Here is a 25,716-nt window from a genome sequence, read left to right on the forward strand (position 1 = left end):
CAAATGAACTTACCAACAAAACATAGAGTTACAGATGGAGAAAACAAACTTACGGTTATCAGTGGATAAGAAGGGTGGGTAAACTGGGAGATTGGGATTGACATATATACACTACTATATATGGAATAGATAATTAATAAGGACCTACTATACAGCACAGGGAACTCTACTCAGTACTCTGTAATGACCTATATGGGAAAAGAATCTAAAAAAGAGTGGATATATGTATACATACACCTGAAACTAACTTTGCTGTACACCTGAAACTAACACAACATTGTAAATCAATTATACAAAAAAAAAGGGAGGGAATGCTACAGAGCCAAAAGAGGGTATCCTCTTATCAAGGCAGAACCACAGAGATTAAAATTTAGAGCGTTGCCCCAGGCTGTATGAGTTTGAATCCTGGATTCACCATTTACTACCTGTGTGATTTGGTTGAATTATTTATTCCCCAGTGTTTCAGCTCCTTCCCACATAAGATAGGGATAAAAATGGTGCATAACCCATAGGGTTGTTATTTTTCCTGGGTTAATTCTCTCTACTGCTCCACTGCAAATGGCCCAAGTTTCACCTTCAGTGGCCTGTTTGCTATGAGCCAATCACATGCTTTGGTTTACCTACTTCTGTACCTTTGCTCAATTTGTTGAGTTTTCTAAAAGGCCTTTTCCAAGAGCCCCTCCAGATAGCTTCCTCCTTTGAATCTCCCAGGAAAATTTTAAAACTAACTCTTCTAACACTTCTTCTTTTTTTTTTTTTTAAATGGGGTATGCCTGTATTTTCTCCACATCCTTGACAATACCTTTTTTTTTTTTTTTTTGATAGTGGCCATCTTAATGGGTGTGAGGTGGTATCTCTTTGGAGATTTTATTTGTATTTCCCTAATGATTAGTGAGGGTCTTTTCGTGTACTTATTGGCCACTTGTATATTTTCTTTGGAAAAATGTCTATTCAAGTCTTTTGCCCATCTTAAAATCAGAATTGTTGTTGTTGAGTTTTAGAAGTTCTCTATATATTCTGAGTATCGATTTCTTTTCAGGTATATGATTTACAAATATTTTCTCCCTTTCTGTGAGTTGCTTTTTCACTCTGTTGCATTTTTACTCTGCTGATAATATCTTTTACCCTTTCTAACACTTCTTTTACTCTGTCTTGTATTATAGTCATGTAGGCATTTGCTTATTCTTTAATTTGGCCATTCTTTGATCTGTAAGGTAGTTAGTACCTGAATGTCCCCTAAATGCTGCTGAATCTCCCAGTTAGATTATGATCTTCTTGAAGACAAACACTGAGTCCTACCCACTTTTGTATTTACCATACCCCTCATTGTAGGAGACACAATAAATATTTGCTGAATTAAATTTGTTCATATCATAGACATCAAAGTAAGTCAGTGACTATCAAAATGGTAAATTTGTTAAATTTTATAGTGATAGATGGGGATATAAAATAGAAAAATATCATTATCAAACAATGATCCAACCATCTTGCCTTACTCATTCGTTCATTCATAAATATTTACTGAGCACTTAGCGGTGGCAAGGCACTGGTCTCAGTACTGGGGATAAATAAGTATGCCCTTCATCAGAAAATCTACAAACAGTAAATGCTGGAGAGGGTGTGGAGAAAAGGGAACTCTCTTGTACTGTTGTAATGTAAATTGATACAGCCACTATGGAGAACAGTATGGAGGTTCCTTGAAAAACTAAAAATAGAGTTACCACATGACCCAGCAATCCCACTGCTGGGCATATACCCAGAGGACACCATAATTCAAAAAGACACATGCACTCCAATGTTCATTGCAGCACTATTTACAATAGCCAGGACACAGAAGCAACTTAAATGTCTATCAACAGATAAATGGATAAAGAAGATGTGGTACATATATACAATGGAATATTACTCAGCTGTAAAAAGGAAAGAAAATGGGACATTTGTAGAGACATGGGTGGGCCTAGAGACTGTCATACAGAGTGAAGTGAGTCAGAAAGAGAAAAACAAATATCATATATTAACACATATATGCAGAATATAGAAAAATGGTACAAATCAACCGCTTTGCAAGGCAGAAATAGAGACACAGATGTAGAGAACAACATATGGACACGAGTGGGGAAAGTGGCGGGGGGGGTGGGGGGGTTGGAGGGGGATGAATTGGGAGATTGGGATTGCCATATGTACGTTACTAATAAGAAAAAAAATATCAAATTGTACACTTTAAATATATGCAGTTTATTGTATGTCAATTGTACCTCAATAAAAGTTCTTAAAAAAAAGGTATGCCCTTAAGGGACTCAGAGCCTAGTGGGGGAGAACAACAAGATATTTCTTATGTTTCTTGCTCATGATGTTTTTGCCAGTGGTACTAAATATTAGTCAAAATGACTTCTGTGAGTCTCATTATCTTTCATTTGTTCTATTTGCCCTTGAATTGTTAGTGGCCAACAACTTTATCAAGGAGCTGGGCGGCAATATAAGAAAGTAGAAAATAAAATGTCATTGAACTGCACATACTACCATGAAATAATTGAGAATTGATTTAAAAAGCACTAGTCCAAAAAGTATGGATTTGATTCGAATATGCTAAAGTTGCTTCCCGTGATCTTGCACCCATGGGATTTAAGTTATATGTCAGTGACATTCTCATTTCTTTTACCTATGCTTATTAGGTATATGATGGAGGGACTGGAGTTGAGTGGTATGAAGGAAACTTTTTCACTCCTTTAAGCCCTGATTATTCTCTGCGATGGTATAGTATTCCTTCAGACTCATTCCATGGATCCTGATAAGGGAGGAATACAAGCGTTGGGGGGAACTGTTGTTAATTGTCAGCATGGATTCTCCAAATTCAATACTGCTAGTTAGATATGCAATACAGGAAATAAACCTTTGTCTCCGAGTCTTTATTCAGCCTAGCTGGATAAGGAATCTGAAACCTGACCATCCTTAATGGAATGAGATCAGAACAGCCCATTAGTGATTCTAAAGAACTTCAAGTTTCATAGATACTACATGCCCTTGATGTACACAAAATGTAGTATTTCTTCAACATGTTAAGTAGAGAGGACTGGAAAACAGAGAGTCATTAACAGTTCTGGTTCATGTCAGCTCACTGCCAAGAAATTAATGTGAAATAATAGCGCATGTTATTTTCCAGTTATGACTCCATCAAATTCATCCGTGTCATCACTGAGGGCACATACGTGCTGAGATAAGACACAAAACAAATACTCTGAATGAGCCTCCTTCCATCAAGATGGTGTTCCATTAACTACTGTTGCTATGACTACTGGGTGTGAGAAGTCCATCCAGCATTGGCAGCAAGGGAGGGAGAATGAGAAAGGGGATCATCGAAAAGGGGGAAAGTGGCATGAAATATGACCAGGATGAAAAAAAAATGCATCAACCCCAGACCTGTTTATGAAGTGAGAAATGGTTTTAGGGCAGCTGCTGCAAATTCTTTCACTAGCTTATATTTCCATTTGCTTCCTTTTTAAGGAATTTTTCTTATGAGGACGGTGTTTGTCAGGTCGTTAGCTTCTGATGGCATCTGGTACCAATTGTAGACTTCTCTCCCTTGCACCCCAACCCCAAACCCCCTTTTGTGTTTCTCTTCCACTACAAATAATGCTCCTCTGAGTGAAGTTGCTGGATTCTCCGTTTCCCCACGCTCCTGATACATTCTTCTTTGTGACTACTTCTACATTAAGTCCCAATATCACGGTGACAGTGCTGATAGGGAACATAATTAGTCTTAAAACTCTTCAAATGCTTTCTTCTTATGGTCTTTGGACAAATGTTAGTGACAGTGCCAGCATCGAGGCCTTACAATGCCCCGGAGAGATGGGAAATTAGGTATTTATCTTGGTTTGACATACAAGGAAACTAAAGCTGTTTGGAGACTGGCTGGAGGCCACACAGCGAGTCAGAGGAAAATCCTCAGGCTGGATGTCAGATCCCTCACTCTCGGGGCCAGCCAAGACCACCAGGCCCCCTCCCCGGAGATGAGGTGGATCTCCTGTTGCTTTCTTCATTCAGGAGCTAGCATCATTGACCGGGATAAGCCACGAAGCTTCTCAGCAGGGTAGTCAGCGGGGGGAAGGGTAGAATATTTAATGGTTGGTCTTAGCTTTGAGCAGTTTTCTTTTAAATGATAGCAAATCTAATTGGCAATTTTTGTCCAGCTGCCATTGTCTGCAGGATGCCCTGCTTAGTGTGTTTCCTCGTTTGGCAACCACTTCTCACCCTTCCACCCATTTTTTTTTCCAGACCTTTCCCCACACCCCATCACAATGTGTTCTCAGGTAAGGTTATGATGTGCCCTGTCAGATGTGATTCACAGGTTTTTCCATTTTAACGGGAGAAAAAGTTTGAAGACAAAGGAATGAGTTTTTCATGATGGAATTTTAAGCCAATAGGCCCTTAGAGGTCACATTATGTAGATGGCCACCTTACCCATCATTCTAGCTTTGCTCTCTGTCTCTCCACTTCCCCGATAAGCCTCTGCTCTCTCTCTTCTGGTCCTCACTCCCCAAAGCCATTATGTTGGAGGGTTTTAAAAAATGGTTTCAATAGAGAAATCCCTTTTCAAATGTGTGTTACCCCTGGGCTATCCTCTTGCATATAACCTGCTTGTGGGCACCCAGTCACACTCCTTGCACTGTCCTCCCAGAATGATGTGTGTGTGTGTGTGTGTGTGTCCTTTTTGTCTGGGCCTCTGGGTGATGCCTTGGGAAACCTCAGTTGGCAGAGTTCCATAAAAGAATGGCCCTCATCTACTGCAAGGCAGACTTTCTCAACCACAGTTTTTTATTCGACTCACTTAGAGGCAGCATTTAAACATATAGATACTCAGGCTCTGCCCCCTGGAGATTTTGATTCTGTAGGCTGGTGGTGGGATCCTCGCAACTGTGATTTTATTTTAAGTTTTGAAGTTTTTGATGCTCACCAGGAGTGAAACCCAGCACCATGAAGATCTGGGTATGTGTAACCTGAAAGATATGTCAACAAATTCCATAGGCCAAGACGATAAAATAACAATGCTGATTGCAGAGGGAGAAACTGGTCCCATTGCTTCATCTCATTATGCTTTAATGTTTTCAGCACAAATTATCACATGGGAGCTATAAGACAGATCAAAAGTATAAAACTTTCCCCCCATTCTGAAGAAGCTTTCAAGACAACTGAACGGAGAAAATAATTAAATAATGTGGTACCGATTATAAATCCATGGTTATTTCAGAGAAAGTTTTATCATTGGATATGATTTGACCTCAATAAAGTAATAGGATTTGGAAAAGCAAAAGAGATATGCCAGAAAGTTATCTCTAGTGCTTTCCAGACAGAACACAGACCAAAGGAGCACTCTAAAGACCTAGACGAAATCACCATTTCTTCTTCCTGCCACTGAGAACTGAAGAAAATTCAGTAGGTGTGGGTCTCTTAAATTCTAACAAATTTAGAGAACCTGTATGGAAAAGAGTCAACATCGATATGTGATGATAAACTTAGAGGCAAGCTCCCCAAATCTTCCCCTACCTTTCAGTGGTTGGTGAGGAACAGGGTGAGGCTAACACCAGAAAGCAGACATCATTCTCGGCAGCGAGAGCAGACAGACTCAAGAAAAAATCTGCCATGAGCTGTCCCCCAGGGCATGCCAAATCAGGCATATTTTAAAATTTTCCACTGCTGAGACTACTAGAAGGAAGATGGCCTCACTTTCAGCCAAGGTCTACATTTGGGAACCAGGGTAATTCCTAAGGAATGGGTGAAGTCTTAGCTGTTCTGTTCACAGCTTCCTCACAGCTTTGGTGTAAGGTTCCCCTGAAGGTCTGAGCTACCCTGGAGGAATTTCAGGAGGCTATGACGCTATTCCAGAGTCAATCAGAATCTATAGTGAAACCTTATTTCTCCCATGTTAGAACTGATGGAAGATCAGGCACTAAAGATCCCTTTTCTTGCATGTGACTGCTGGAGGGTGGGGAAAACCTTTAAAAATGGTGTTAGAGGAACCACAGCTTGTTAAAACTAAAATGGGCCTTAAAGATAATTCAACCTTAATTCCCCATTTTAGAGATGAGGAAACTGAGCCCAAAAGAAATGATGGGATATTCCAGAACTTCCTATGACACTGAGACTACAATATAATAACAAAGAAGCATTTAATTAAGCTTTAGCTCAAACTCAATATCAAGATGACGTCAGCTCGTGAACTTTTCTAAAGTCAATGTCCCACTCTCCCTCAGGCATCCAACTTGATACCTGGCATCTAGATTAGTTTAGGAGAAACTTACTGGCATCTGTATATACTTTTTGAGAAACATCATAGTGTGATGGAGAAAGTAGTAGATCAAGGCCAATGTGACTTGGGTTCAGGTCTTGGCTTGTCCCTGCTTAGCTCTATGACATTGGGTAAGCCTCTTAACCACTCTGGCCTTTTGTCTGCAAATTTGTAAAATGATGGGGTTGAACTAGGTTTTCTCAAAGGTCCCTTTCAGCTTTAACATGGTATTTAATATCCTAGATGAGGTGATGGTGGTATTGGGGTGGGAGTACAGAAAACCCACGAATGGGCAGGATGTGGCAGAGAACGCAAGAAAGAGTTGCTCACAATCTTTCTTTCCCAGTGTAAGTTTTTGCTTAATGTCCCAACCTTTAAGTTGTTTAGTTAAACAAAATATTGCAATTCATTTATCCAAGAAGTGGCACCATTGATCAAATAGCAATCCCAGTGGTTTCTGTAGAAACAACTCTTTGAAGGTTAAGTAGTAAAAGAGGATCAGATTTCTCTCCACTCCCTCATTGTGTTTTACTGTTTCTTATTGAAGTAAGAGGGTATGGGCTAAGAAGGAATGTATGCTCTGGATTTTGCAGCAAATGGAAGTAGTATGTACAGAATGTAGAGTGGACTGGAAGAGATGGCATCCTCATTCACCTTCCCAACACCATCAGCAAAACCAAATAATAGTAATAACATCCATCCTTAGAGAGCTTTGCTGTTTCTCCAAACAAATGCAAAAAGATACGGCCTCCATTCTGGCTCCGCATTCTACCTCCTCCTCACTCCTGGCTCCATCTTTGCTTTATAGGACAAGAACCTGATTAAATGTCAAATACATTTCCATCAGCCTTCTTGGGCAGAACAAAGTTGGTACTTTGAGAGGTTTTACTGAAGATCATACTGACCAAGAAGGGAAAATTAAATCAAATTCTTCTCTTCTGAAGAGTCTCATTTGATAGAAACAGAGGAATCTCAGTAATAATTCTGATTCTTCCCATCACATGACAAAGAAATGAATTACTACACTAAGCAGACTTCTCCTTCCTTCATGTATCCTGGGAAAGTGGAGGTTTTCTCTTCCTGCTATTGAAGTCTCTGCCCCTAAGTTGGCCCCTGAAAACATCCCTGTTGGGAGATGTCCATCTCTTCCTAGAATGTGACCTATTCATAAGTTCAGGACAGAACTCTGGTGGCCCCAGGACTAGGTAATTTGCTTCGCTCATTTCTGTTTCTGGGCACAGTTTTTACCACATCTGATTGTAACACTAGAAGTCCCATCCAAATGCCCCTTCTTCTTCTAAAGAAAAACAGATTTACATCACACGGCCAAAAGCACTCCCTTTCAAAAGCTCTGTCTCACCAAGTTTCAGAACTGATGATTTTAATGTAGATTATAAAATATGTGGAACACCAAAGAAAGAGTCAAAACAATTTCTGGCTAACTGGCAGGGAATGTGCGCCCTAGCACAGCACCAGGGACGCAAAATCATTCATCAGAATCACCACCAACACCACCGACAAATATAATACATATATAACATATATATAATAAATATGTATAAACTTTTTTTTCCAGTTTGCAAAGGCAGTAACCATTTCCATGTGAAGCATTTCCAAGTGAGGAGTGATCACTGGAGCCCCCAAATGATGACACTGCTGACTCCCCCCCCCACCCCACTATTCATCCCTGGGTACCAATTAAACGATTCATTCAGAAGTGACACTTCCCCAGCCATATTCATAGGCCAAGGGAATTGTGAAACAGGTGGAGTTAAGTGAGGGAGCAACACAGTCCTGTGAATAAAGTTTAATGGGTATGAGCTTCCATCTGTGACATTCCTAGAACAGTACTTACAAGGCAGGAAGTAAGGGTGGCATGGCTTCTGTGTGGCTATACACAAGCTATACGTTAACTGGGGTCTTAAGGAGTTGCAAGCCAGCACCTTGAATGAGCCCCAAATTCATATACAGAAATAGAACATTAAACACTCACTGGGCCCCTCTGGGACTCTCTCTCCCCCTTGGCTTCCTTTCTCTATAAAGTTTCTGGACTCCCCAACAGAAGCTTCACTTTGTTCCCATCACTTCCTAATTCAGGAGTTTATCAGTCCTTGGTGGACATCAGATTTGGAATATTAACTTCCTTCTGTCCTTTTGCTCTTCCTAGCATTCCCAAGCCTTGCAACATCAATGGCTCATTTGCTTATGGAGAAATGAAGGCCCAAAGAAGGGAAGGGACTGTCCTAAAGTCATGTGGCGAGACTAGATGATGCGGCCAAATATGAGAGGTAGGGGTCTGGACATCAGGCTTGCTGCCATTCTAACCACCAGGCTTCCTCTGCCTCCACAGTTATGGCCACACAGAACCAGACATGGCCTGAGAGTCATTTCAACCAGAACCTAGGGTCAAATCTGTCAACAGTGTCTGTCTACTTGGCAGGCTTGGCAAGACAACAGAACCCTGAAAATATTGGTTTGTTTTTATTTTCTGTGCTTTCTCCACCAGCTGCCATTAATATGGACCATAAGCAAGGGCCAGATTGGGAAGCAGGTGATATTTTAAACTCATTTCTCTTTTCAGCACCACTTTTCCTGCTTTTCATACTCCCCCAAACTTCCAGACGCCTACACTAGGTTGCGTTTCAGACGGGCTCTGGTCTCCTTTGGAATTGGCAAGGTCCATAAGAGAATACTTCTGGCATAAATAGTTGATAACAACTTAAAATGTTTCTACTTCTTTCAAGTGGTTATTGACTATTTTAAAGAGACCGCTGGAGATTATCAGGACTTGAACAAAATAATTCCTAATTGTGGAGTTTCAGACACTGTGATAAGGCATTGAGAGTTAGTGTTTTGCAGTCATTGCTTTGAAACAAGCCTTAGAGGTAGACTCCAACCCCAAGTCTTCCTAAGCTGTCTGTGCCTGTCCCTAGCACTGAAAGCAGAAACCCAAAAGCTGCCACCCAACTGGTTCTAAGAATGTATCCCATTAGGAACCATCTCAGACAACATAATATTCTAATAAAGGCTATTTCTAGAGTCGTCTAGCCATGCTCCAGTAAACCCCTAAATGAGACCATGTCCACGACCTTCCCATTTTTCCTCTATAACCCCATGTGAGCAAACCATCAAAAATGCTCAGACAGCTCACTATGCCTCCCAAAGCAAATCTATCATTCACCAGACCATCCATGATCGGCCAGGAGAACTGGAATCCTTGCCAGTGGATTCTCCTACTTCCCTCTTATTTTATGGACAAATCATTCTGGGAAAAGGAAGTTGAGCAAGAAACCTAGGGAACAATTGAGCAGCTATAATTCTTTTCTTGCTTAAGAAGTGAATACAGATGTTAATTTGCTAAACTGCTTTGGGCAAGAAGATAATCAAATGAATAGAAAAGCAGTACATATTTTATTTCTATAGTGCCTTTCCCAGCAGCAAGAGAGAACACTTCCCATCAACCTAGAACATTAAAAGGAAACCCTATGCTAAATATAAAAGATAAAAGGGCCAAAGGATAAATAGATGCTTTAACCTGTAGTCCCTAGCACACAAAAAGGAAAAAGCTCTTTACTTTGCGATGCTGTCAAAGGGGAGGCGATGGTAATGTTTTACATATGACTGAGTAGGGGAAGGAGAAAACTGGTAAGGTATAGGAGCCCGATCCAGGCAGAGAAGGAAGGGAAAGGGTTGGCATTTTAAATCGGAGCTCCAAATAATTGAAGCACAGTAGGAATTGGTAAAGCAGCAGCAATGAGGGTTCCAGAGAATAATGAAGCATGAAGCAGAAGGACGGATAATAGAGATGCAGTGATCCTGTTACCAAGACCAGGCTCACAAACTGATTACAGCAGGGATGGAATGCCAAGGCACAGAGCTGTGCTCTGGCTGCAACCCCTCGACTCAGGCTCAGAGGCCTTACCATGTAGCCCCAGCTCTACCTGTAATCTACAGTGCAACCAAGAAGAAACATTTTCACACCTGAGTCCCAACATCCTCCAAATGGAAAACACAGCCACTTGCTCCCAGAAATCCTCTGAGGATTATTAAAGTCATAGAAGTGAATTCTATGGAAAAGGTGCTCTCCTTCCTATCACATTCCTCCACCTCTCAACCAAATCCCATGTCTACAGTGAATTCTCCACGGACAATGGAGGCTGACCCAGAAATCGTCTATACGTGACTTACGGATGAAGGCTCTGTCTTCTCTGTCAGCAGATCCATCTTCTCAAGCTTAGCTTTCCAAGGCTAAAGACATCTTTTGTGTCACAGCACAGGAATGTCATTGAAGGGGGGGTTCTGAAGCAGTGAGGCAGCAGAGGGGAGCCAGCCTGAGGCAGCATTAACCCTGCGTGTTACCGAAGTTTATAAAACGCGAACGGAAAGATGTGAGTTTTTTGGTGGTAGCCAATTGTTGGTTTTTCTCCCTAAATGACTTATTTTTGCAGCCCCGGCTTCAGGAAACAGAATCTGCAGGACAGAAGCTCCACAGAGAAAACAAAGGTGACTAAACTAATGTACGTGTGCATGTCCACAATAACAGCCTAATAGTAAATGTTTTTAATGCAAAAGATAAATTCTGCTCAAGTTGTTGCCTTGAATATAGAATCATACTAGAGCACAATGTGTGTGCTCATTATTTTCTCTTGACTCAGACTTCATGTGTTCATGCTTAGTTTGCTTTAAGTAAATAGGAAAATGCAGATTTATGCAGAAAAGAAAAAAAGAAAGAAAAGGAAGAGGAGAAAATCTGGGGATGACATTGCTTCTTACAAAAATATTTATTTTTTACTTAAAAAATAATACCCCTTTGAATAGCACAATCATTTAAAAAGTTAAATCATTTAAAAATTTAGTTATATAATTCAATGCACATTAATCTTTTCCAGAAGATTGCCTGGTGTAAAGTGAAATACACACACGCACACATATAAACACATTTTCCTAGACCAAAACTGCTAAAAAAAAACTTAACCCTCAATTGTGTTACAATATGAGGAGTCAGGCTGCAGATCACTTAAACGATAACCTCATTTTTTAGATTTTTAAATAATTTTATGGTTTTCTAGGAAACCAAGTTGATATTACTGATTATTTTTCACTTTACTGAATACTGTAACAATTCCAATTGAGCTATTGAAAAAGGTGGCTCAGGCTTAGGATGAAGGGAAAATGAGAATATGAAACGTAGATATGGATGTTATAAAGTGGATGTGGTGTATCCAGGTAATGGAGCACTGAGAGGACATTCTCTGGTAAAAGGCTGCTTAGATAATCCACTTACCCAAAACTAGGGAATTCTGATAAGAAAGACCTTGCTCTTGGAATCATTGTTCTTCCCTCATGCTCTTTGTCCTGCATGCAGATTTCTCACATGTCGCTTGTGACCCAAGCTGCCTAGTGGGTTGAAACTATATCAGTACAGTGTGTGGCTCTATCAGGCTATGAGAGACATGCAGTGAGAGCCTTGTAACTCCAGAGTCTATGCACACGGTCAACTAGTCCAGGCGAACATATTTTGGTGGACATGAGTCCAGCCTCTCCAAATCCACAACCCGTGAAATTCCCTCAACTTGAATGCTGGTGGGACCAGTGACTTACTTCTAACCAACTGAGCATGGCAGAGGTGACAACGTCACTTCTGATTATGTAACCTAAGATTGAAACCTAAGTCTCTTGCTGAGAGACTCTGTGTTTGCTGGCTTTGAAGAAACAAATTGCCAAGTCTGAGCTGCCCAATGGAAGGGCTATGGGGCAAAGAAATGAGGACATGGCCTGGACAACAGCCAGCAGGAAACTGAGGCCCTCAGTCTGGCGGCCATTTGGGACCAAATGCCAACAACCATGTGAACTTGGAAATGGACCTGCCCAACTTGAGCCTTCAAATGACCAGCCCTGGTTGACACCTCATTATAGCCTTATAGAGCACCCAGTTAAGCCTGGCTTAGAATCTTGAATCTTAGAAACTATAGAGTATAAATGTGTTTTGGTTTAAGCTGCTAATTATGTAGTAGAATTGTACGTGGCAATCGAAAACTAACATACACATAAACCAGGCTTTAAATTGTAGTTCTTCTTTCTGGCTTACCTGCACTTCTAATCTCCAGGAGAGTAGAATATTTTTTCTCTGATTTTCCTCTCCTCTGAGAAGTAAGATTCTTTTTGTTTGGGCTAGGACCCCATAGGAGCTGGGTCAAAATTCCTCCTTTTCTAATGACCCCAAACCCCCTGGATTCTGCCCATAAAATTTCCCCAATCTAGATAATTCATTTCCTGAACTTTTCCAAAAGTGCAGTGTATCTTTACAATTCCACCATTTATCACCTACCCTATCAAATAGCACCAGATCATGTGTTACTTGGAGCCCACATCTACATTTCTTGGTTTCACGGATTCCTCAAAATAAACATGCAATTTGCTAAAACATATCTAAAACATAGGTGCTCTTTAATTATTCCGGGGCCAGTTAAACTCTTGTTACCCTAATCCAAATATAGTTTGAGGGAGGGTTTCTTGGGTAGTAATAGACATGAGTATATTTCTGAAACAGTTTTTCATTCATATAATGGAAACTTTCTTTCCTAAAAATAAATTACTTTGATTCTAGTCTTAGGGTTGCTAATTTCAAATAAGGTGAATTTGTACACATTGAGTTTCAGTTTCCTCAACTGAAAAATGATTCCTGGCATGTTGTAGGCCCTTAATAAATGTTTTTTTTGAATGATGAATAGCCTGCCTCTTTCTGTATACAGACACACACACACACACACACACACACACGTCCCACATAGAATAGTTTTACAAATCAGTCTACGTTAAATTTTTCAGAAGCCTTTCTTCTGTGTGAAATAAAATACAGCAATGTATACACAATGTGAATACACACATATTCACTGTTTTAGACATATCTTTTTACACAACCCAACTCTCAATTATCCATAATGATAAAAAAGATCAAATCATGACTATATATAATGAGTGAGAAAGAATGAGAATGAGAACAAGAGAGAGAGAAGAAATAACTCAGGTTTCCACATGGATATTCATTTTAAATGATTAATGCCCTATTCAATTTTATATCAGAATACTTGGATTTGATAAGCTGTAGTTTAAGGTAAACCTCAGAACCCACCACAATTTTATATTTATGAGTATCTATTACTTGTTTTCCATCTCAATCAGAATGTGTATTTATATGGAATAAGCTAAAGAGATATTTATACTTTATGTTTGCCTTGGACTTAAAATAAGGTCAAAGCATTAAAAAGAGAAAATATGCATTTCCAGTTAGGTCAGTCTGCTTAGAAGTTGTACTGAAAATTGGTCTTAGTATTAAAGCCAGGAAATTAAAGAAAATCTTAATCTGGAACATAAAAAGCAAAGAGAAAAGGGGTTTCTTCAAGGTTATTTGACAAGACATTTTCTGCCAGTTTTCAGTTCACTCCCTCCCAATTCCAAATCCCAAACTACAGACGGACCATGCAAAGATTTCTCTTTTGCCAGTAGTTTGATGTTATGTTTTCCCAGCAGACATAACTGGAGAGACACTGCAGGAGGTAGGGGTGTCTCTTCTTGATTCCTATGTGCTTTCCTCTCCTTGATTCCGCAGCACTTGATGTCAACACAGCCTCAATCCAGTGGTGCTCAACCCCTAATGAGTTTCAGTGACACCATGCATGTCCCACCAGTTCTACCAGCACCCCAACTGGCTCCCCAGCAAAGGTACCCCAGCGAATAACTTCCCAGGAAGTTTCATTGGAAACACCAATGGGTGGCTTCGCATCAAATTTCATCAGTGCCCAGCAGGTGACCTCCCAGAAAGTGTCAGCAGCACCCCAATGACAGCCTTCCAAAAAGTCCCAATAGCACCCCAACAGACAGCTTTCTAATGAGCTTTGATCACTACCCCAGTGGGTGGTTTCTTGACTGCCAGTCTCAGCCTATGAAACCTCAGCAAACTTCTCTGTCACCCAGTGTGCCACTGCTCCACCCTTTGCAATGAGATCAAAATCACAGTCTTGGAGGGGCGGGGTGCTCCTCCTTGGATACTCTTCCCTCATCCATAAGAGTAATGGTTGCCCCCTTTATCCACCCTTCTTCTATACGTTAAGGTTCTCTTTACCCCTAGTCGTTAATCCCCTGTTACTAGTTACTAGCTATTTACACTAATCGTTCTCCATTCTAATGACTGCGTCCTGAAGGACTGACTGACACAGAATGGAACTGGAAATGGTAGGAGGAGAGAGAGTCACAAAGATAGAATTTGGGCGTCAGTTTGGTTGTGCCTTTGGCCTTGAGCAGGATGCTGAGCTACTTGTCGGTGGGAAGCGGGATGCTAATCATCAAGGCCACACCGTGGGATCACGATTACCAGGATATCACCTCTGGCTGTCGTGGCGAAGAGCCACCTGGGAACCCAAAAGCCGGCTGTACTTGACCACAGGTGTCCTGGACACCACTGCTGCGCCCATCACAGCAGCCAGAGAGAAGAAAGCACATCAAAACCAGGAAGAGAAGCTCTTCCTCCTGCAGTGTGTCTCCAGAACCCTCTGTTGACAAAAGTCAACACTGTGCCAGTCAGCAAAGGGTAAACATCCGTAAAGTCTGCTCTAGTGCTACGCATTAGGGCCATGAGGGTGGGTTTAGGGATGAAAAGCAATAAGTGGCTTGATAACTGTTCTACCTTGTGAAAGGAGGATGGTAAAAGATAAAGGTGGGAAATGGTATGGAAATTGCCATGGGCTGTGCTCCCACCTGATATTTGAATGTGCTACAAACTCTACATGTATCATTCTCAGGTAATCTCACAATAACACTCAGATAATTTCTCCCTGCATCCCATTTAAAGACCAACAATACAGAAAAATATGAAAACTCTTTTATCAATATTAAAAATCAAGGCAGAGAGCTGGACTCTGAGGATTTTCTCCTGATTTCAAAATGTAGTGGAGTTGAATTGAGAAACATCACTGAAAGCCAAAGCATGCATTTTTTTTTAATTTGTTTTCTGAACAAAAGCAAAGCAAATAAATAGAGCAGTACGAAAAAGGAAGTGGGAAACAGGTCATTCTTTCTTCATTCCCTGGCCCCTCTAAAGACCAGAAAGCTGGGCACTACTTTTCAGGGGTCACAGATCTGTTCTCTATCCATCCGTCCTCATCAGTACCCTTTCTTTCCCCACTTCAAGACTTCTGGTCAGGAAGTACAAGGGTCTTGATGCGGTGAGGTAGGAGTAAGTGAAGAGAAGGAAGAATCATTGGCAAAGGCCATCGAATCCTGGGAGATAAATGTTCCAAAAGTCAAAATGCTACAGAGTCCTAAAGAATACTTCAGACTTGAGGACCATGAAACAAAATTTCAGAATAAAAGCTTGGAGTGGTTTTACACAGTGAAATCTTACTGTCTTTGTAAACAGTGCAGTGAAGCAATGTGCCCTGGGCTCATTGGCAGTGAAGATAGAGAAAGGTTAAAAATAAAAGAAAGGCAAATATTTATCAAACAAATACAAACAAAGGGAAAGCAGGGATGGAAATTTTAATTCCAGACAAAGCATAATACAAAGTCAAAACCTTTTAAAGGGGCAAAAGGGTTGGCAAGAGGTATGAGCCTAATAAAGATAAAACAGTCACAAGCACTTATACACCTAATTATGTAACACAAAATTATAAAAAGCCAGAACTGTTTGAAATACAAGGAGAAATTGAAAGTAGCACAATCGTTTGGAAGGTTATACAGTATTCTCAACCTTTTATAGAGCAGGTAGATAGAAAAATCAATAAAAGGAAAGTACAAATGCTGAGGAGAAATCAGTAGTCAGAAGTTTCAACCATTGCTCTCAGTCCATGACCTGGAAAAGGAGAGAATGGTCTTCACCTTCAGAAGATTCAGCACTGGGACATCTGAGGGATATACCACTGGATAGGGTCAGAGAAGCTGCAACGAACGTTTTCATTGTGTTCATGTGACTGAAAGAACAATCCTGTTGTAGGAGGAACACATGCCCATCAGCAATTCTTGCCTGTTAGTAAATGCTTCTAGACTTGACCTTGTGAATTTTCGAAGTAGATAATATGAGTCCTGGTTATTTGCAAGCTAATCCACTCATTAAGAAAAATTAACCTATTAGTGCCTGGATTATATCTCAGACACATTCGAAGCCCCACTGTATTAATAAAAAAGATGGTAGCCACTTCCCAAAGCCGTCAACACAGTTCTGGGATGGTTGGGGATCTGCCTGACACTCTAACTCAGGGGATACCATGGAAGGTGGCTAGGGCAGGAAACAGCCAGAGAGTAAGAATGAATTAAGCTCTTATTGGGCACTGGTGACCAAAACCAGGAACACTAAACTTGGTTTTCAAGACTAAGGGGTTCATTAGCAGTAGACTAAGCCCAAAGGTTCATAAACTGGGTAGCCATCACAGCAGAATGGGAGCCTAGATGAAGACAGGGATCAAAGCCAAAGGGTCCAAAGGAAGGATCATGAATGTCACTGGGGGAGCCAGACTTAGGTTTCCTGGCCTTCAGCTGAGACTCTGTGGGCCAGTCAGGCTGGTTTAAAGATGCCGTGTTGTAGGAGGACAGGCCATAGGTCATTAATGGTTAAATACAAAATGGATAGCACATCCTCTACTGCCAAGCATCTGTCAGCTCTCCCTCGCCCATTTTAGTATTAATGGAATTCAGGTCATATGGGGTGAGAAGGAGGTAGCCAGGAATCCCTCTCACTATGCCCAGAATTTGAGGGTTTCATATTATGGTCTATCTACATTTACAACGGTGATTGATACAAAGATGCTAAAAGACGTCTATTCTTTGAGAATACATAGGGATTCAGATTTTAAATCTGTTCACCAAGAAAATATGTGGGCTCTATTAGGTTCCCTGTGTATCAAAATTTACTATATTGCACTGATGTGCTGGCTGAGAAGGAAAAGCCAATTTGCATGGCTCCTGTCAGTCACATGTGGTTTGGAAATGCTTATGCATTCCAGATACACTCTGTGTAAACTGGAGAATCATATCCTATTTCTACTGGTTTGCATGCATGCATATAAAACTTGTTTTTCTCACAGTGCCAAATGAAAATAAGTGAGGAACTAGCAGCAGTGATCATAATTAATCAACTTCTTTGTTAAAACTTCACAGCTGTGATGGTATGAGGGGAATTCTTGTCCCTGGGGTCTAGAGAGGTTGTGACTTCTTTTTCAGTTTGCTTGTTCAGGTCTGTTCCATGGAGGATTTGGAGATAAAGTCTGTAACTGTCATTCAACGCACAGTTTCTGACACCTCTTATGTGCTAGGGCCTCTGGTAGGTGCTGAGAAATACTGAGCAGAATTCCTACTATAGGGAGCTCAGAGTGGGAAAGAACAACAAGTAAATAAATAATTACCACCCAATGTGATAGCTGCTTTTGTAGAGTGTGAGTTGTGTACAGTGTCCTATGGAAACAGGGATGGAGTGTGCCAAAACTTCATAGAAGAAGGTAAACCCTGATGGTCAAGTGTGAGTTGATGTGAAGAAGTTCTGGACAGCATTCAAGAAAGTAGGAACATTATGTGCAAAGACATAGAGCTCATCAAGAACACATGTTTCCAGGACCCAAAAGAAATTCTGAATGGCTTGAGGCCAGAGGTAGAGCCAGTAGAGAAAGTAATTGGAAAATACTTGAGAGAAAGGCAACAATTCTAGTAAACAATGTTATTCTAATAGTCTACATTCTTGCATTAATATTTGAAGATGTTTGCTCACTAAGGAGACTTAAAAGTTGCAGTTGAATAGCTAATGTTGCAATGTCCATTAGCCAGACCCTATCCCTTCCTAGCACTTACAACAATGCCTGGCACTGTTAGTACTCAATTAACATGAACTACTATTACTGCACGTGGTAAATGGTCCCTAACAATTCGTGCCCTGATGCACACCCTTCCTCTTGAGTATGGGCTGGACTAATTGAGTCCTTTTTCACGAATAGGATATGCCAGAAGTAATGGGTTGTCAATTGCAACGTTATGCTATAAAAAGACCGGCTTCCCTTTTGGGCAGACTCTCATGTACTCACCCTCTCTGGCTCTCTTTATGTTTTGGATCATTAGCCGCCATGTCAGAAGGACACTCAGGTAGTTTATGGAGATGCCCATGTGGCAAGGAACTGCACCATGCCTATGGGAGTGTGCCCACCGCCAGCACCTAAGGGAGTTTGGACACAGACCTCCGGAGGCTTGCCAACAGCCACTCGAGTGAGCTTGGAAGTGAATTCTCCAGCTCCACTCGAGCCTTGAGGTCACTGCAGCCTTGACCAACAGCTGATGGCAACCTCATAAAAGACTGTAAGCCAGAGGCACCTAGCTGAGTTGCAACCAGATTGCTCACTGATAGAAACTGTGAGAAGCCACTAAATTTTGGTATAATTGGCTACACAGCAAAAGATAATATACTGTTAGTACTGCCTGCCCCTATTTCCTAATCAAGGCTGGGTTTCTGGGATACCTAGGTTGGGCATGGTGGTATCTAGAGTCCCTCCTTGGTGATGGAGCACTGCCTGCAACCCCAGCTTTTGTGACTAGGATTCCAATTGCCTGTCACTTCAATCCTTGAGGAAACAAACCCTGTTACCTCTAGTCCCACTCAATGGATTAGACCATGCAGAGAATGAGTCCAGCCCATGTGCAGCCCAGATTACTGTGTTTGGCTTGCTCCTTGCCCCATCAGGGCCAGCCCTGGGCACACCAGCGCTATGAAGAACAGCTCCTTACTAGCTGCGGCTGAGAGTCCGGGAAATGCTATCTAGATGATGACAATTACAGATGTCCACAGAAAGGCATGTGTAGCTAATGTAGTCCTTATTGCCATATGTAAGTCTAATTGATCACATGACTTGCCTTAGAAACTAATTGTTAAACTTGCTACATACACTGTCCAGGTGGGAACAAGTGGAAAAATATACATTTCTTAGGGAACATTGAGTTTTTGGCAGAGAATCGTTGGCAGTTTACATAACAATGTTGATTTGAAGGCAGTGGTTTTATATGTGAAAAAGATTTTAAGACCTTGTAAAGATGACAAATATTTACATAAAAAATTATTCTCAGCTAAGGAAAGAAAAGCACAATATAAAATGCAAGTGTGCCTTCTACAAATTGTTCTTGGCTTGCTTCTTATGTCTTTTCAGTAGTTCTCTGACCCATTTTTAGTTAGTAAACAGGCACCCACTATACATACAATAGTATGTATGAAAATGATAGCAGTACCTCACAAGGAGAAGAAAGAAAAAAGGAAGAAAGGGGACTTTGTACCTTTGTCCCTGATGATTTTGCCCCTTGTGCTCTGGGATGCAGTTGTTGGGAGCTGAAGGACTTATGTGAGAGGATGTCCTTAGAGCCACCGCTGAGATGCCCACCAGTGGGGATGAGAAATTCAGCAGCACTGAGGTGGTATGGTGGAAGAGGACGTTCGAGTGATGGGTTACATTGATAACCAGTGGGTTATGCTGGCATGACAGTTCATAGCTTCCTGAAGGGAGAGATGAATAATATTTTAAGCTGTTCATGTAGCACCAAGTTTCCATTTCTAGTATTCATTTTATCTTCTCAATAGCCAAATGATGTAAGCAAGGTCTCAGACAACATCAGAGACAGACATTAAGCTGATTCCTGGGTCTACTGGATTGTCTTCTAGCGGCCCTAAAGGGATAACTGTCAGACTCACCAAGAGAGTAGTTGTTTCCACTGACATCGGTCAGGTAAAGGGTCACTGTTGGCCGCTGATGTTCCCCAGGTACCAGGCCATCGGATGTCAAGAAAATGAAAATTGCTGTGGCCACTCCTGGTCTATTGAAACAAACCTAGGCATAAGCACATATATGTACGAGCCATTATTTCCAGTGGGCTATCAAGGCACGTGTCACACTACTTTTATACTTCTCAAATAGCTCATCACTTATAAAGTAAGAGCTCCCTTCTCCTTTACAAATGGGAAAAACATGGAATAGGCACAGAAAGAGAACCACGGTCATATCAAAAGTCAACAGTAGCTGGAAAGAGGATAACTTTCAGCTACTGAGCTCCCCATCTTTTTCTGAGACTTTTTACCTCAACTGATTCTTTTTCATTTGAATCTTTCTTTAAATTTCTCAAAAAGATCACTCAAAGAGACCATTGCTGGAGATAGTAAACTGCGGCATAGCTAATACCTCCTTATTTCCAAAGTGAGAGACATGGACGAGAGGATCACCACGCAAACATTTGTTCTGAACTGGCATAGCTAATTACCCTTCCCTTTCTCCTTGTCTCGCCCTTAAAATTTTTATCACAACCTCTCACCTAGCATTTGAACTATGACATGGGAGAGAGGTTACTGCAGAGTCTGTTGCTTCTGAGATTAGAAGCTGCCAAACTGTTTACTCTTATTCTTCTGGTGTCCCAAGCACATGTACCCTACCGCTGGCTGGAAAATAAGCCAACAATGAAAATTCACGGGAGAATTCAGTTGTTTCTAAGCAATATTCCAAGATGGCTAGACTAATTAACGATGAAACAGTCTTTCACAAACTATGAAAGTTTTGTCCCTGGAAATCCTTTAATATAAAAGAAAACACCTCAGAGATTAGGGAATGACCCAGAGAGCTTATTTTCCATATTGAAATTATTTGATATAGTAATTCTACTTTTGTTTATTTCCTATAGATCAACATCACTCTTAATTCCTGCTGAGAATTATCTCCAGTCTTTCCTGGTGCTGCATGGCTGTTGCATCATTAGAATCTGGTGCTGGACCATATAACATTCTGTGTGTATTTCTCTAGCTTTTTATCAGGTTCCGAAAGGGGATAAAGCCCCAGGAAAACTGTCCTCAGTGTCAGAGCAGGGTACAGCATGTAATGGCAGAGGCCTTTTCTTAAAATGGGGAGCAGGAGAGTAAAACATGTTTTCCATTTTAATGAGAATTCTTCCTTGTCCATAGACTGATTTTTCCTGAGCCTTGGCGGTGTGTTTATAGAGTGTCCATTTGCACTGCTGGCTTAATTAAGGTGATTTTATGATTTTCAGTGGTCAATGTAGCACAACGCTCCCTTCTTCCTCTCCTTTGAGGGAAAGACCAGCCACACTCTTTTTTTTACAGTGTCTTTTTCCCCCCTTTTCATTTCCCCTCTTTGAAGTAATAAATATTTCTTTATAACTTAAGAAACTTCCAGACCCATAGGTTACGGCTTGCAATATGAGGTCCTTTGTTCCTGGCTGGATGAGGGTTAGACATGAAACACACCATAAGGTAACCAGGAGCCTAATGCAAAGCCCTCAACTCCACCCCAAACGACATCAAAGTCCCCTGGGAACTCCCACAACATCTTCCTTTTCATATACCACAAAAAAGACCTGAGTACTGGAAGAAAGCTCTGGGTTGTTTCCTGAGCCAGGAACAAACAGAGTCCAAACAAGTACCTAGTGGCTTTACCCCAATAGGCCTCAGACTCAAAGAGCAAGGTGGCTTCAATGAGGAACAGGAGAGCTCAGTTTTCCCACTTTCTGTTGGGTCCACAAATAGACACCACCCACCTGAAACTAATTAGTAGGCTTTAGGGTGTGGATTTCTCTGTCTTGAGGGCCCATGCCCAAAACCTCCAACTCGCTTTGCATCTCCTTTCTGTAAGGGTCTTTGAATCCCAAATCACTTTGAACATTAAAGCCCGTTCCTGGTGGCACTGTCTCTATGCCTTGATTTGTGGGAAGTGGCTATGCCAGGATTTCCAGGCCACGGCTTAAGTAGGAAAACCACAGGTGAGACACCATCAGAGGAATGTTGAGATACACAAAGCAAAGAGAGACAAGGGTTTGATCACGGTACAGGATGCCAAGTTTTGGGCATTTCCTCTCACAGTAACACAGAGCGGTAGCCAAACTTCATTCTCATCTGGATACCTAATACTCCTCACAGTAGCAGCTAGACACAAAGAAGTATAACTCTCTCAAACAACTACTGGAACCTCAAAAGCAGAGACCAGTTTAAGCCTGTACACATATGCATGATGAATCTGAGCCACAGTCAAAGGAATCAAGCAAGTTTACCATTCTGGAGGGAGGGTTGGTCAGGCAGAACCGCGGGTTTAACTCTTAGCTCCATCTTTACTAGCTGGGTAAATCTGAACAATGCATCTCTCCTCTTTGAGACTAGGAAACAGACCTACTACCTATCTCATCTGAGAAACAGACATACTACCTATCTCATGTGGCTACTGTGAGGATAAAATGAAATCATGTAAAAGCTTTTAGGACAGTGCCTACCATCTAGTAAGGACTCAATAATTCTTATTTCCAAAAAGAAATTATTTTTTATCCTGTTTATATTTCAGGAAGACAAAGATAAAGGATAAAGTTTTAAAATTAAACATACAACCATATATTTTGGTATATAGAGAATTATGCTTTTCTGAAATTTATAGGCTAAAAATTTCATATATGCTGCTTTAAAATGGCACTTGTGCATGTGAATTGATACTTCAAGTTCTACTTCCATAGAAACTGGCAATATTGGGACTTCCCTGGTGGTGCAGTGGTTAAAAATCCTCCTGCCGATACGGGGATATGTGTATAAAAACAGTTGATTGAACTTGGTGTACCCCCCAAAAAATAATAAATAAATAAATAAAATTAAAAAAAAAAATCCTCCTGCCAATGCAAGGGACACAGGTTCAATCCCTGGGCTGGGAAGATGCCACATGCCAGGAAGCAACTAAGCCCGTGCACCATAACTACTGAGCCTGCGCTCTAGTGCCCATGAGCCACAACTACTGAAACCCACGCTCCCTAGAGCATGCACGCAGCAACTACTGAGCCCATGCGCCACAACTACTGAAGCCTGCACGCCTAGAGCCCGTGCTCTAAAACAAGAGAAGCCACCACAATAAGCCCACACACCACAACGAAGACTAGCCCCCGCTTGCTGCAACTAGAGAAAGTCTGCATGCAGCAACGAAGACCCAATGCAGCCAAAAAGTTAAAAAATGAATAGGCAATATTTGAAGCTCTTTAGAGTAGAATATATCTCTACTTTATAAATGGGATCTATGAAAAACATATTTTGTATATATAACTCTTTTCATAGACTTTAAAAATACAGTTCAAAATGCGTTTATTAAAAATCTACTTTTATGTACATGTAGACAAAGAAATTTCTAGAATTGGCAGTATAATTAGAATACTAAAAGTGTACTCTTTATTTGAACACAGATGATATTTTTAAAAGCTCCTCTTCCCACTGCCAAGGCACAGCTATTCTAATACATATAATGGTCTAGGCTATTTTTATTTTATATGAAATAAATAATGGATTTTATGTTCTTAAATGTGAAAATAGGTAGTGTCTGGAGCAGAAAATTTGGCAACACAAAACTCTGCTTATTCTACCCCATGCCACCTTTGCCACTACAAGTATGACATTCCTCTAATCACTACACCAAAGGCACAGTGTGAACCGCCGCCCTCTTCAGGACAAAGCATACCAGATGCACCTACTGGGGACTACTTGGATCTGAAATGAAGACCAGGCATGGCCCAAGAGAAAAGTCCAAGATGCTAAGAGGTCAAGGGAATCACAAACTTTGTCTGTAATATTTTATTATTTGTTGTAACAAGGAGATTGCATTTATGTATTATAGGGCAATATAAAATTAATTTGAACATGGTTTTTATGAAGAAGATACACTATATTTAGATATCAGAAAGGAGGCAAGATCTTTTGGAAAAGAAATTGATTTTCAGGACTGAGGAATGGTCTATAAAGATAAAATGATTGCCAGTGAAACTGGCTCAGTGAATTTCTAGTAAAATAATTTAAAACAGAGAAAATATGGATTAGATAGATAGATAGATGATAGGAAGATAGGTAGATAGAAACTGACTGATAGACAGAAATGGAAAACCAGTCCCACACACTCAGTTGCTTTCCATCCAAAGCCTGCACATTAATTGTCAGATCTGACTTCTGGCCACTGGTGAGGGGTAAGACTGAAAGAATGTTTCCCTGGTGCAGAACTGTTTGCGCTTAAGAAATCCCTCTCCAATCTGCCTTCTGGGTACAAACACACTTAACAGACTCCCAAACCAAGCATTTCGACGTCCAGGTCATCCTTTGCGGTGGTCCCTGGACAGCAGACCCTGAAACTATACCACAAACTTGAAAAGAATCTTCTCTGAGGTTTTAAAATGCTTTTGGTTGGTTACTGAGATGTTATTTTTCATGTGCCTTTCCATTTTCATTCATCTATGGCACTTCCTGATTCCAGGGAGAAAGGGAAGACCCTTGAACACGGGAAAGTGGGCACATACTACTTTCAGCTTGTATAGCACTTCACAGTTTGCCAAACATGATCACATGCTTTGCTGGAGCCTCCATTAAGCTCACTGGGTTTTTGTTACTAGTTGAAACTTGTTTTTACTATAATATCCCCAGGATACAAAGGTTATACTGCACAAGTGAAAATAGGATTCTGAGAGAGAAGTGACTTCCTCTAGCTGAATGTTAGACAGTTAGGAATTTGGGTTTTCTGTATTCTTTTGACTGCTCAAGCGTTCCTAATTTGGGTGAGCAGAAAGTCACAAATTTCTTAGAAGATTTGTTGACATGTGTGCCCTCTTTCCCCACAAAAAATGAAGTCACATAAATACTTAGGTATAAAAATATTGTACTATTTTTGGGAGCTAAGAGAACCCTTTGAAAACCATTCATAGTTCAATTAGCATCAACAGAAATTAGATTAACAATGCTTACACTATTGTTTAAACCAAATGTTTCTTTGGTAGGGGAAAATTTATCAAATACTGGCAATTTTATATGGTTCAATAATATTATTGTCTATGTGGACTTAAGAAATTTGACAAGGGACAGATTAGTTCTCAAAGTTTCAAGATATCTTACCCAAAGTCCAAATCTAACAGATGAAGGGAAGGTGTGAAGCAACTATCTTCTTGCCTCTGAGCTTGAGGCCTCTTGGTGGTCTCTATACTTGAGGATGTGAGTCAAAATGTAGAGGGAGTTTCAAACCTTGTTTGACTTCCTTTCCATGTCCAAGCTCCTATCTCTCTTGGTATTGGATAAAACCCAGTTGATTTCTAGTGTTATTCCTTCATAGTACAAGTAAGGTTATAAACACCAAGCAGTTCTTTTTTCAGAAGAGTGAAGTCAACTTGTCATTTTATGAAATGAAGAACTTCCATGATGACCCCCACCATCCAGGAGGAGGCATTCAGTAATGTACAATTTTGCAGGTCAGCGGAAGGGCTCAGATAAAAATCAGCTTATTGTTCATTCTAAGAGCATCTCCTCAGCTGTGATTTCAGACACCACAGCTAAGTCTGCAGAGACTTCATGTTAGAAGAAGTTGTGAGACTCAGAGGGAGATCAGAAAGGCAAAACCAAATCTGTAGTGAACACTGTG

The 25,716-nt window shown here is 40.8% G+C and overlaps 1 protein-coding gene across 1 annotated transcript in view; it reads right to left on the bottom strand.

The window, feature by feature from the left end:
• The window catches only part of PAPPA2 (pappalysin 2), a 266,326-nt gene that overhangs the window by 84,099 nt on the left and 156,511 nt on the right, over positions 1-25,716 (bottom strand). Inside the window, exons 12-13 of the mRNA XM_057730056.1 lie at positions 19,992-20,127; positions 19,580-19,796 (exon numbers count right to left, since the gene is read on the bottom strand). Coding sequence (XP_057586039.1) covers positions 19,580-19,796; positions 19,992-20,127 — 353 coding nt within the window. The remainder of the gene's footprint in view (positions 1-19,579; positions 19,797-19,991; positions 20,128-25,716) is intronic.

The sequence above is a fragment of the Hippopotamus amphibius genome, chromosome 3 (assembly GCF_030028045.1).
Source record: "Hippopotamus amphibius kiboko isolate mHipAmp2 chromosome 3, mHipAmp2.hap2, whole genome shotgun sequence".
NCBI lineage: Eukaryota > Metazoa > Chordata > Mammalia > Artiodactyla > Hippopotamidae > Hippopotamus > Hippopotamus amphibius.